Source organism: Aethalodelphis obliquidens, unplaced genomic scaffold (assembly GCF_003676395.1).
Source record: "Aethalodelphis obliquidens isolate GAN/ISIS:26980383/991018 unplaced genomic scaffold, ASM367639v1 scaffold17, whole genome shotgun sequence".
NCBI lineage: Eukaryota > Metazoa > Chordata > Mammalia > Artiodactyla > Delphinidae > Aethalodelphis > Aethalodelphis obliquidens.
The window spans coordinates 16,775,272-16,789,684 of NW_020837961.1; the positions used below are offsets into that span (position 1 = coordinate 16,775,272).

The 14,413-nt window shown below is 37.7% G+C and overlaps 1 protein-coding gene across 1 annotated transcript in view; it reads right to left on the bottom strand.

Annotated features, from left to right (window-relative positions):
* Positions 1 to 1,222: 1,222 nt before the first annotated feature.
* LOC113625994 (alcohol dehydrogenase E chain) overlaps positions 1,223 to 14,413 on the bottom strand; it is a 17,406-nt gene continuing 4,215 nt past the window's right edge. The window contains exons 4-9 of the mRNA XM_027116974.1: positions 12,414 to 12,501; positions 12,097 to 12,316; positions 9,902 to 10,162; positions 6,904 to 7,039; positions 5,796 to 5,934; positions 1,223 to 3,569 (exon numbers count right to left, since the gene is read on the bottom strand). Coding sequence (XP_026972775.1) covers positions 3,545 to 3,569; positions 5,796 to 5,934; positions 6,904 to 7,039; positions 9,902 to 10,162; positions 12,097 to 12,316; positions 12,414 to 12,501 — 869 coding nt within the window. The 3' untranslated portion in view covers positions 1,223 to 3,544. The remainder of the gene's footprint in view (positions 3,570 to 5,795; positions 5,935 to 6,903; positions 7,040 to 9,901; positions 10,163 to 12,096; positions 12,317 to 12,413; positions 12,502 to 14,413) is intronic.

Consider the following 14,413-nt stretch of genomic DNA (forward strand, 5'->3'; position numbering starts at 1 on the left):
GACAAGAAATAACAAGTGCTGGCAGGGATATGGAGAAAAGGGAATGTTTGTACAATGTTGGTGGGAACGTAGAAATTGATGCGGCCACTATGGAAAATAGTATGGAGGTTCCTCAAAAAATTAAAAATAGAACTAGCATATGAGCCAGCACTTCTACTTCTAGGTATATACCTGAAGAAAACAAAAAGCTAACTGGAAAAGATATATCCATCCCCATGTTCACTGCAGCGTTATTTACAATAGCCAAGATATGGAAACAAACTAAATGTCCCGATGAATGGTTAAAGAAGTGGTCTATATATACAATGGAATTTTATTCAGCCATAAAAGAGATGAATACTTGCCACTTGTGACAATATGGATGGACCTCGAGGGCATTATGTTAGGTGAAATAAGTCAGATATAGAAAGACAAATACTGTATGATCTCACTTATATGTGGAATCTAAAAAAAAAAAAACATAGATACAGAGAACAGAATATTTGCCAAAGGTGGAGGTGCCAGGGGGTGGGCAAAATAGGTGAAGGGAGTCAAAAGGTACAAACTCTCAGTTATTAAAAAAAATCCTGAGGATGTAATGTACAGCATGGAGAATATATTAGTTAATAATATTGTATTGCATATTTGAAAATTTCTAGGAGACTAAATCGTAAAGGTACTCATCACAAGAAAAAAAAATCAGTGTCAGAAGAAATACTTAAGTCTTCATGTTATTTCCCAATCTCTCTCTCAGCCATGCTGAAACATGGAATTACCTAGGAGATATTCAGTATTTAAATTTAGAATGAACTAAAATTCTTCTTGCTTCAAAGTTGTAGTTATGACCCTTTAAGGCAGCTAGACATCTCCCAAAACACTGTAAATTATTTGTTTATGGTGAGTAGTAGTTTTTTTTTTTTTTTTAATTTTTGGCTGCGTTGGGTCTTCGTTGCTGCACGCGGGCTTTCTCTAGTTGTGGCGAGCGGGGACTACTCTTCGTTGTGGTGTGCGAGCTTCTCATTGTGGTGGCTTCTCTTGTTGTGGAGCATGGGCTCTAGGCATGCAGGCTTCACTAGTTGTGGCACGCCCTAGAGCACATGGGCTTCAGTAGTTGTGGCTCGCGGGCTCTAGAGCGCAGGCTCAGGAGTTGTGGCACACAGGCTTAGTTGCTCTGTGGCATGTGGGATCTTCCCAGACCAGGGATTGAACCTGTGTCCCTTGCATTGGCAGGTGGATTCTTAACCACTGCACCACCAGGGAAGTCCTGAGTGGTAGTCTTTAAACATCATTTTTAGATAAGAATTGTCTGATGATTTCTGACTTGCTTTTGTTCCTAATAAATCTACTGAGTTATTTGTTGACATGGCAAATACCTCAAAGAGCAAGACTGGAAAAGGAAACCAGATGCTTTACTGTCTCTTTGCTCATGTGTTAGTTTTGTTTACGAGTTATTCAGCCACCTCTGGGTTCTTTTGATGACTGTGGTAGGGCTGTGCAAGATGATCTTCTGGCCCTTGGATCCCAAGTGAAGGAAATGAGTAAACCAGGTAGACATATATGACAAAAAATTTCATCAAAATGGTGTTTGGCCTCTAGGGCCCCCACTCTAGTTTTATTCTTGCCATACTAATTTTGGTTTCTCTTCCTATGCAATGGTCCATTTCCTGAATGTTTGCTGCGTATTTGACAGATAAATATAATTTGATATACTTCAATAAAATGATCAATTTCACATTTTTGGAGAATACTTAATAGAGGTTATTTGTGCAATAATCATTTGTTAACAGAATTAAGTAGTCATGTGTCTAAGAATGTAATTATTAAATACATACTTGCTCTTACTCTACTTCAACTTCTGAGTAATTTTTTGTGTGTGTGGTACGCGGGCCTCTCACTGTTGTGGCCTCTCCCGTTGCGGAGCACAGGCTCCGGACGCGCAGGCTCAGCGGCCATGGCTCACGGGCCAGGCCTCTGTGCAACCAGTAGGATTTTATGCCCACTATTGTGACATGGGCATTTAGAACCATCTCTTTTCCCTCTGAATCTCACATTATCAGCACCAATATAAAAACATTGGAGCACCCAGTAACATGGGAACGTGGTGTTCCATGATGTCAGGACAATCTGAAAACTTAGGGACATTCTTAAAGCTCCCCTAACCCTCAATATCTCCTTCAGTATCTTTGACAAAAGAATTAAACTGTTCCCTACATTTACGTGGCACTTCATAGTTGACAAGCCTTTTCACTAGCATCATTCCATCTAATCTTCATGAAGCTGTAATGGGTTGGTAGAGTAATTTTTTAAAACAATGGATAAAATGGGTTTAGAGAGGTTGAGTAATTTACTGAAGGTCACAAATAAGTGGTAGATCACTTGCTCTAAGTCTAGAGTCCTTTCCACGATATCAAACAAATTGTAGACATGGAAACAAATCACACTTTTAAAGATAGCTAAAGCTCCTTCAAGGAATAAGCTTTTCATTACACATTTAGAGATGAAGCTCAAAGTGCAAATCTTCCCCTGAGAAAGCACTAACAAATGGGGACCATAGACTTTCACATGTGCAAAGAATTAATTCCAGGGTTATAGGCTTAAGACATGGTAGTTAATAGAAAAGTTCTAGTTTGAAAAGATTTTTGCAAAAATGTACATCTCTATGTGTATATACATCTACTTAGAAAATCTATTGCTTTGGATGTTTGTGCCATTTCTTAGTTACCCTTTTTACACTCTGTGTCCACAGCTGCTTTATTCCCATCCCTAGACTTCAAGCCACCGTATTATTTTTAATTACCTTATGACTTATTTTCAGTCAATTGTAATAACTAAGATCATTTAACCAATAAAGTACTTTCTTGAGTAAAAGTTATAGACTTTTGGAATATGGTTCCAAGAGCAGTTCAGTTTTCAGATTTACTATTCAAACCTCACATTTATCACAGGTAGTATGAAACTGTAGTATAAAAACACTTCCCTTCACCTTAAAAATATGTGACATTTCCCTAAGAAATTCCCTGCACTTAGAAGTTCTGGACCTTCTCCACTTATAAATCTGAGTGTATCCTTTCGCAGACTATGTGTAGTTTTTACTGTAGGGTTTTGCTGCATTTCATAAAAAGGAAAATACAGACAGTAGAAGTACAGGTAGAGGACTTGGAGCACAATAGTCCATCACATATATGTTGGGGAATAAGTATCACGAGGACTTTCTCAATGACTAAGGCTTCAAAGACTAAGGGTGGCAAAGATACGAAAAGTGCAGAAACTCAAAAGAAATACCTTTCCTCAGTGGGAAAGATGACACGATTCAACATGAGTAGAATGATTAAGAAGGAGGGTTTATTGGACTCAATTACCCATATGATGGTTCATCTGGCTCTTACTTGAATTTTAAGCATTTGCTTAAAAATGATTTCACATTAATTTTATTTCTTTTGGAAAGCCCCCATGTGTAATTTATTGGTAGTATCTCTGAAGAATAGAATTATTGATGATGTTTGGCTGATGTTTCAGATGATGGAGGAGCCGGAAGACTGCTACAAGTGAAGCCACGTGTATAGTCTCAAAATGTCAGGACGGTACGGACACTGAAACAGAAAATAAAAGATACTAATTGTTTTAATGTTTAGATAATATACACTCTTCCATGTGAGAGTACAAGGAGCACTTGATTTGTCTCTTTGAAAAGCTATCTTTGTTTCCTGCTATTTCATTCCCATCCGTAATGCACTCAAGTCAAGTCAAGTAAAACGTCATCTCATCTTTTCCTGTTGTGTTTTCTCCAACCTGAAGCTCTATTATATCCTGAATATGACTGCCATTTAGGCTTCATTATGTATTAGATTTTCAAAATATAATTTTTGAGATCCCACATGGCTTGTATAATAAGGAATACAAAATAACAATGTGTAATGATATGTTCATGCTGTTGTCACATACTATGTAGATGTTTTTCATGTATTTTATCATTTAAACTTCTACTTAAACAACAATGCTAGGAGGCAGTTTCTAATATTATTTCCATTTTAGCGATTGTAGATACTGAGACTTGGAGAGACTTGCAACTTTCTTTAGATCACACATCTAGTGTGGGATCCTGGGATTTAAATACAAATACAAAGTTGCACAAACTACAAGATGATAGGTAATGTGCCTAAAGGTGCTGATAGTGTAATAAAGTTAAGACCATGTTGAAAGTTTAATAGAGCTTTGATAAAGAAATGTTTAAGGAGACTTAGAAGTAGAAAAAAAAGAATTGATTTGTACTGGGTGAGACTTTATTCTTGGAAAGATCAGAAATGTTACATTTTACTGGAACTAATGTCCTTTCCAAAAACCATCTTCTGATGGGTACTTTAGAAAAAGGTGGTCTTTGTATTTAAAAAATATATATATATATGTGTGTGTGTATATATATATAATATATATGAAAAATGTATGTAGATAATTTAGAAAGTAAAGGACAGTATAAAGAAGAAAGTAAAGATAACCTGTAATCCCACAACCCAGAAATAATCAGTGTTAATATTTTCTTGAATTTTGATCAACTTTTTCTAAACATATGCAAGTTTTTATTGCTCTTATTGAAAACTTGGAACCATATTGTATATATAAGTTTGTTTACTCTATAGCCTAAAATTACATCAGGAGAATTTCCCAATTTAATGAAATCATTTCTTTTTAAATGGCTTCATTGATTTCTAGTACATGTTTGGAATTTATTTAACTATCCCCTTAATGTTAACCTTTGGAATGTTTCCAATTTTTGATATTATAGATGAACATGCTTAAACATATGTATGTTGGCATATCTCATAATTTCTGTAGAATATATTCTCAGAAATGGCATTGCTGGGACATAGGATCTAAGTTTTATTTTTTTGTTTCGTTTTTTTAAGGTTTCTGATACAAATGACCAAACTGCTTTCTAGAAAGGATGTAATCTGGTACTGTTTGGATGCTAGTTTCTTTCCTTCCTCAATAATATTTATCAGACTAAGTGCCTAGTATGTGTTATGTGTATGGGTGCTAAAGAAATATTGTTTAAAATTGAAAACCTCATGAGAAGAAGGGTGAAGCTGCAGAAAAAGCAGGGACTATGGAACAAGAAGGGGAGAGTTAGGTAAAACTGCCTATTATTAATTGTGCCCCATATATAAATGCAAATGATAAAATTCTTCTTTTTAGGTGGTTGTAAACGTTAAACGTTAGAGGTGGAAAATGGAACTGGCTTGTTTTTCTAAGCTTTGAAGAACACGTAAGATTTAAAGATTTAAAATAGATTATGTACCCTTCCTCTTTGCAATAATTTTTATTTGTGAAAAATTCTTTGTAAATGGAAAAAAGGAATAACAATAATAGCATTTTAATGAAGAAAGTAATATCTGTATAGAAAATAATGCCTATATAGCTCCACCAGCTCCCATAATGAGTTTTGGGGATGTCTTGAATGTAATTTAAATTTATAGCTATTAATAGTCAACCGTTTTAGGTGGCTAGGCAGGGGCTGCAGTAACTCCACGTTATAATATGACTGTGTGTCTCATTCTTTTTCCTTGCAAAGGTAAGAGTTCTCTTGTAAAGAAGGCAGAGGGCTCTGATCATTCAGATTTACTGTGACCAACATAATTTGGCTTCAACAAAACAGGCAGTGCAAAGCATTTAGCTTCTCACAACATGATCTTAAGTGTCCTACATGCAAAGATTGAACTGTGAATGGAAAACCAAGGTACTGCACCCTTGCTTTCTCTCATCCTTCTACCTTTTTTTCTCTGTTAGTCAAACCGCACCATGAAAAGAAACTTAAAGTCTACCTCTTTCCTGAGCGAAGCAGGTCAAATCCTTCATTTATTTTTTCAAAGGGTAAAACATGGGTTATTAATGGATCCAGTGGAAACTTCTTAGCCATAAAATCAGCCACAAGTTTGGGGACAGAATCTTTACTTTTAAAGCCTGAAAAGGAAGTGACATCAATGTTAGATTCAGCCAGATATGAGGAGAATTGGAGAGGAGACTTTCCACATAGAATTTAAATGAAAGTTTGTAAAGTGTCCACAGACTACTATTACTGAGGTTAAGAAGAGATGGTGTGTTTCAATATCCTTTTGCGGTGGTTTGACTTTTTAATACAATCTCTCCAAACAAACTAGGGTCCTTGGTTATTAGTTCTCTCATAGAGAAATTATAGTACAGATGGTTATTCTCAAAGTGAAGAAGAAGATTTAACAATTGTCTAAATTGGGGCAGTGAGTGCAGACATAGATTATCGCTGTGGATTTCCTGGATCCTCCTAGGTATTTCAGTGCATTGTGCAGTCACAAGTATCAAAGGAGATGATGCTGAAAGATCCTTGTTAGTTTATGGGGACTCCATTAAAGTCTATCTTGGGACTTTCTGTATGCATTAGTTCCACATCTAGTTGATTTGGAGCCTATAGATACAAAGGAACTTTAGTTTATTTTTAAACTACATTGCATTTTATTTTTTTAAATTAATTAATTAATTAATTTTGGCTGTGTTGGGTCTTTGTTGTTGCGCGCGGGCTTTCTCTAGTTGCGGTGACCGGGGGCTACTCTTCGTTGCGGTGTGCGGGCTTCTCATTGTGGTGGCTTCTCTGGTTGCAGAGCACAGGCTCTAGGCGCACAGGCTTCAGTAATTGTGGCATGCGGGCTCAGTTGTGGCTCACAGGCTCTAGAGCACAGGCTCAGTAGTTGTGGGGCACGGGCTTAGTTGCTCCGTGGCATGTGGGATCTTCCTGGACCAGGGATCAAACCCATGTCCCCTGCATTGGCAGGTGGATTATTAACCACTGCACCACCAGCGAAGTCCCTACACTGCATTTTAAAACCTGGCCTTGTCACTTGTAAAAAGGAAGAAATCCTGACGTTAGTAAGAATTTGGCCCTCAAGCCTAACTACGTACCACCAAAAACAGCTCCTTTCCAGGTACGTCCAGTCAACAGCAACATGGGGTTCATAGGGAGATTTTCGGCACTAGAAGCTATTCCTACAATGACGCTTACTCCATATGCTTCGTGACAGCACAACAAGGCAGCCATCTGGAATAAAATTAATATGTAGCATCATTAAAGTGGATTTTCTGGTAGTCCCAACTTATGATACACGGTATCGTGTAATATGTATCTAGCTAAATTGTGTGTGTGTGGTGGGAGGAGATTATGCCTTTTTCTTCATTCCCCATTATTTCCTAAAGCCACTAAGTGTGGCTTTAGAAAGTGCCCAGAAAATATTTTTGAGTGAGACAATAGATGAATGAATTTGTATGTTTGTATGTACTTAAGTCTTCTTTAGAAAATAATAAAGTGGCAAATCTCATTACATATATGTAATCTGATTCCTCAAATAAAGGTAATGTTTATCATCACATGACCCCTGGGCAATCTGAGTTAGTTAATTCATTCTTCATTTACTTATTAAGATATTTTGAACTCAGTACTTTGAACCAGGTATTTTGATGGTGAACCAGATACAAGGTCAATTACATCATCAACATTTCTCTCTTTCCCACTTCACAGTCTCCCTTTTTAATGGATCCCCATTTCTACCGCCTATTTCTAGTGGACACTTTTTTCTTAATTTATGTACTTTATTTTTTTACAGTTTTGTTGAAGTATGATTGACAAATAAAAATTGTTTATTTTTAGGTTGTACAATGTGATTTTTTAGGGTGAACAATGTGATTATTTAATATACCATGTGAAATGATTACCACAATCAAGTTAATTCACATTCATCACCTCACATAGCTACTACCTTTTTTTGTAGTGAGAACATCTGAGATCTACTCTCTTAGCAAATTTGAAGTATACAGTATAGTAATATTAACTATAATAACCATGCTGTACATGGAAGTCTCCAGAACTTACTCATAACTAAAAGTTTGTACTCTTTGACATCTACCCATTATTCCTCCCCCACTCCTCCAGACCCTGGCCACCACTGTTCTACTCAGTGGTTCTAAGAATTTGATTTTTTTAGTTTCCACATGTAAGAGAGGTCATATAATATTTGTCTTTCTGTGTCTGCCTTATTTCACTTTGCATAATGTCCTGCGGGTTATTCCATGTTGTTGCAAATGGCAGGACTTCTTTTTTATGGCTGAATAATACTCATTCATATGAATTATATTATTGAATATATTATTGAATAGAATATATATGAATATATATATTATATATACATCACAATTTCTTTATCTGTTCATCCATCAATGGACATTTAGGTTGTTTCCATATCTCGGCTATTATGAATAATGCTGCAGTGAACATGGGGGTGCAGATAGTGATTTCTATATTCTTTGGATATATACCCAGAAGTGGGATTGCTGGATCATATGGTAGTTCTATCTTAAATTTTTGGAGGAACCCTTTATACTGCTTTTCATAATGGCTGTACCAATTTTACATTCCCACCAACAGTGCACAAAATTCCCTTTCCTCCACACAATCTCCAACACTTGTTATTGCTTGTCTTTTGATAATAGCCACTCTAACAGGGATGAGGTAATATCTCTCTGTGGTTCTGATTTGCATTTCCCTGGTGATTAATGATGTTGAGCACCTTTCCATATAGTTGTTGACCTAAAATGGGCATGTTTTAAATGTGCTTTTAACTCCTGTGTGACTTTACTTTAAACTACACCTATTACTCTGGAACTTGAAAAGAAAGCCTTTCCCCTCCAGTCAGGTTTTTAAGCAGGTTTGCAGTAAGAAAGTCATTTAGGATCCCCCCTGAAATATATAATAATCAGTCCTTTGATTTTGGAGTATGACATTTGGAAGACCAGAGAACTTTAGAACATGTGGCTATCAGACATTTAAAACAGTCCAATTCCACAAGAGAAAATGGAGGGGAAACCATAGAAAAATGGCATAAGGAGAAAGGCTAGCGCCTTGGAAAAAGTTGGATTGTATTGGAACTTCAGTCATCTATGGCATATTGTCCCAGGTCAAGGCTGAAAAGAGCTTTACTCTTTAGGTGCTGCTTCTTACTACCAACACTGCTGGGACTTACTGGAGAACCTTAAAAGGGGGCTTTTTTTTTGTTGGTCTCTGGGGGTGTTTTCATTAGGATTCTAGAGAATTCTGGTTAGGTGAAATGTAGCTAGGGATGTGTTCTCTGTTGCAATTGATAATTGTAATTATTTGAAAGTAATATGTATATTTTAAAGATGATGTAAGTGCTGCAAGATTGCAAACAGTACTGTACGTTGATGACCCCAGCTGACATTTATTAATACGAGCTTGCTACTGACAGGTGGCACGTGCTAAGTATTTTACATGTTTATCTCACTTAATCCAGAAACAACACTATGAGATACATATCACTTAAATTTTTTGGGTGGAAAAACCTGTTGACTTTTTAAAGTATTCAGTTCAACACACAGATTCGGATGCGTATTATGTACCAGGCACTGTGCTGCGTGCTGTGGTAAAACAGGGCATATTTTCTGTTAATAAAATGATACGGAGCCTAAAGTTGCTCATTTTTTCTGTTGGCCAAAATACGATATCCATTAAAACCTATAAAAATCGTCAAACCATTTTTTGTTAAGAATGTGGGGGAAAAATCAAACTTGCCAACTTGAAACCAGAATTTATATTCTTTATATTGACTTGAGGTTGAATTTTTTGAACTAAAAATTAAAATAAATTTATGATGGCTCAATAAAAAAAACCCTCTTCTGTCTCTAAAAAGGAAATAATACTTGTGACAGTTATATGTAACTGATGGAATGAGATTCCTCATAATAATAATTAAGCAATCCAGGTAACAAATAGGAGATGGAAAATTGCCATAGTTTAAAAAATATTCTTTATATATGATGTTTATATTCTGCTGCATAAAAGTAGACTCTAGAATGCAGAAGCTGATGTCTCAAGGCATTTCAGGGTACATACCATGGTGTCAAAACGACCGATGACTTCAAATGAAAAATCCACACCTCCACCACTCATTTCCTTCAGCACCTCCTGGATGGGTTTCTCATAGTCCCGAGGGTTGATGCACTCAGTGGCACCCACCTCTTTGGCCTTTACAAATTTGTCTTTGTTGATGTCCACTGCGATGATCCTGGCTGCTCCAGCTGCCTTACAGCCTATGATAACAGACAGACCAACTCCTCCGAGGCCAAACACGGCACAGGTGGAGCCCTGGGTGACCTGTGTTTTCAGAAAATGCAAATACAGATTAATGGCTGTTAGAAAGAGCCTAAATTGTATAAAGTGCCATGATTTTCCCTTGTCAGGAGCGACTCAAACTATGTCCATCTGTTTTCAAAACTTCTTTTGGCTTCAGCTGCTTCATGTTTAAAATGAAGGGGTTGAATTAGATCAGTGGTTCTCAAATTTTGCTAGACATAAGACTCACCTGGGGAGCTTTGAAAAAAAATCCCAACACCCAGGTCACAGCCCATAAGCAATTAAATCAGACTCTCTGCAGGTGAGACCAAGTCTCCAGGTGACTCCAATGGGAAACCCAAGCTGGGAGCCAGTGGACTGGATGATCTTTGAGCTCTAAATGCTAGTGACCCCCTCTTAAAGAGAATCTATTGATAGCCAGCTTCAGTCCATCACACATACACAAACACAATTTTGGGGAAATTAAATAATAAGTAGAAGAGAGGAGACTGAAAAAAAATAATCCAATTGAACCCTCAATAATTAACTCCTTGTTTCATTAACTTTCAGTAGTCATAAGCAGTATAATGAGAGCAGAAATTATCGGTGAAGCATAGAAGAGTTATCCTCGGCTTAAAGCAAACTTAACAACAGGGGAAGTTGAACAGGTAAGTTTAAGATAATACTGCTTGGGACCAGTGTGCTCTGAGTGGGTCTTTATGTCTGCTTTTTAAAATACACTAATGAAGAATAATGCAATGAAAAGCTAGTCTGTACTTTAATAATGGATGAAATTCATCATCACAAGTGCTTCTTGGCTTCTGTGTGTAGGTTCAGTTGGACCACCTGCTCAGATGAGGCAATTGCACAAGGGACTTAGTGCTAGGCTCACAGAAATTTGGAAAACACGTGCTCTCAATTGTTTAACTTGCCTAAGGAACTGTTTAATAAACCTAATCTGCTACAGTTAGCCTTCAGTGTGGGTGAAATGTTCCTCCTGTCCCAAGTAAACATTCTGTGGGGCACCACACCACTTTTTTACCTTAGAAAAACATGAGGCTTGTGATTGTGATTTAAAAGTGCTGGTAATTATGTATTATGGTTTATGATTCAGCAGGAGTTTTGAGAAAGAAGCTAGTCACAGCTGTCGTATTAACCAGTTGTGAGATTTTGGGCAAATAGCTCTATGTCTCTGGACCTGAGTTTCATAAAATGAAAGGATACTACTAGATTTCCAGCCTTTTGGGAAGAGGAGCCTTTAAAGAATTTCTCCTTAAAATCTACCACTTCTGAAGTGTGTGTGTGTGTGTGTGTGTGTGTGTGTGTGTATTTGCGGCAGGGGTGGAGGTATAGCAGTGGAATAAATGCTTCATGCATCATTGAAGCTTCATTGCTTTCCTCGTAGAGATCCGTAGAGTGGGTGTGTTGGCGACCCTCAGTTTGGAAGCATATCGGCATATCAGGTAAGGCTTTGAAATCTACTGTTGGTCATAATTCTGGGAGTAGAAGATCCATGGACTAGATACTCCTCAAAGGCAACGCCTTCATTTCTTTTACTTTTCCTGACTCAGAACTTAGTGGAAACTGCTGTGTATGGCTCATGTTGGTGCTAACTACAAAATGAATGACAAAACGAGCTCCCAGCTCTAAAATTTAGTAATCCCATAGAAAAACACATGTAGAAGAATAATTATTGAAAACATCTTTACTTTCTCTTAGTTAATTATCAACAGCTTTTCATTTGTGATTAACAGATAAATTTTCTAGGATGCGCTCTCAATTCCTTCTGAGGGCATTTTCTACTTATAATCAACAGACTCGATTCTATGGAGCATGTCAATATTATTACGGTGGTGGGGGGAGAAGCTATCAGTAAATCTGTGTAGCATGATCTCTGATTCCTGTGAGAAGCTGCTCTCCTTTTAGCTCCTGACAGTCTGAGTGTAGCTGGTTTTATCACCCATTGTAATTCCTACCTTGGCAACTTTGACCGCAGACCCATAACCAGTAGAAAATCCACAGCCAATGAGACAGACTTTCTCCAGCGGTGAGTCTGCATCAATCTTGGCCACCGACATCTCATCCACCACTGTGTACTGAGTGAAGGTGCTGGTGCCGATGAAATGGTAGACGGGCTTCCCTCTGCAGGTGAACCTGCTGGTACCATCCATAAGGGTCCCCCGAGGCTTGGTCATACTGGTCAGTGCAACACACAGGCACATGAGGGTATGAGACAGGAGTATAACTGATGTGCAAATTCCTTGGCTGCATAAGGAGAGTATCAGAAACTTACCTGTTTTTCAGGCAGAAATTGCCTTCCGGGTGTTTACAAACACTGCACTTTCCACACTGGGGAACAAAGAGTGGGATGACTTTATCACCTGGGGAAGGGGGTAAAACAAATTCTTCTTAAATTTCTACCCAGGAATTAATAGAGCTAGAGCTTAGAACTTACGCATATGTATTAGAGGCACTTGACTTTGAAAAGTCTCCAACAATAGGGTCCAGTCAGCACTATGTCTTGGTCATTGCCTGCCAACATCATTACCAGTTTGGGTTTATATATGCCTGAAGATGCCCAAAGAAAATGCAAATGTGGAAACCAACATGGATTTTTAGAAGTGGTTCCACTGTGTTGATAGTTATCTTTTATTGTGTGCCCTTTCTCTTGGGGATTTTATATGTATCATCTCATTTAATCCTTAATAATTAAAACAAATATTCTCACTGTAAGTGTAAATATAAATTTAAGTTGTGAGCAGGCTGCCATAGTTCCACTAGATGATCCAGTATTTTGTAATAGTTTGGGATACAACAATGAGAATCTCAACAACTATTTCTTGGCTTTTCAAAGTGATTATGCTTATCTCTACTATGAAATGAGTCCTTTAAAAAATTCTTTTTTAAGGAAAACAAACAAAAATAGGACACATAAGAATTTAAGAAATGCTTTTGAAAACCTCAACCCTCAATAATAAGTTAGACACTTTCTTTTAGGATAAGAACTGACTTTCCAATGTTTGTAGCTGATAATTTGTGAATAGTTCATTTTTACTGCTATGGTGGAGGGAGCAGGGGTGAAAAGTAGGGGTGTTGGGCTTCCCTGGTGGCGCAGTGGTTGAGAGTCCGCCTGCCGATGCAGGGGACACAGGTTCATGCCCCGGTCCGGGAAGATCCCACATGCTGCGGAGCGGCTGGGCACGTGAGCCATGGCTGCTGAGCCTGCGTGTCCGGAGCCTGTGCTCGGCAATGGGAGAGGCCACAACAGTGAGAGGCCCGCGTACCGCAAAAAAAAAAAAAAAAGTAGGGGTGTCATTTATTATTAATAGATTTCTAACTAAAGGAAATACTGAGAGCTGAAACTCAAACCAGACAACTGATTTTATTATTTTCTGTTCATAGGTCAATTAAGTATTTGGTGAGCAGGGAGGTCAAATCTACTGGCTAAAGTGATTTTTTAGAATTAAAAATATTTATTTTTAATCATCTGTACTACTTATCCAAAAGACTCAGAAAGATAACATTTAATAGATAAACTTTATATGAGATGATAGCGTGGAAATTTTCTGTTTATTCACAGTTTACCTCTAAAAATATTTATCTGTATTAATACACAATAATATTAGGATACAATAAATATTAAAGAAAAATAGTACTTGGTAACCAGTCACATTTAATCATGGTTAAAGGTAATAAAACAGATATTGTTTATGGCAGGATGCCTTCTGCTAGTTCTCTTTCATTTCCTGCCAACTAGTCTGTTTCGTTCATTCCGTGTTCAGGAAAGAAGGCCATATTGGAAGGGGAAATCAGTGAATGGGCTCCACTTCCCACCTGAGAAGAGATAATGTTGATTCAGTCATGGCCTCACAATCCCCATTGTGTGAAGTCAGTACAGAACAGGTTCCATACACTGATCTAGAGGCTCAGGACACAGACATGTTTTTTCCCTTGTCTCATTTGTAGTTTAATTTGGACCTGATAGAAGACAATGCTTAGCAACACTAAAATGGGAATTAATTCATTATGAACTCCACCCTGGCAGGCACTGGGTCTTTTTTGATCCTCAGGTATTCCCTGGATCTAAAATGGTGGCTGACATCTAGCAGGCCCTCAAGAAATACTTGCTGAAGGAGAGAATACAGGAGTGCATGGAGGCATACATGCCTGAGACAGGCAGGGAGGGAGGAAAGGAAGAGACCTCCAGTCAAGTCCTAGCTCAGCCTTGAGCAAGTTCTTTCATCTCTTATTACTTCAGTGTCATCATCCAGGCTGGATCATCTTGGGGTCCTG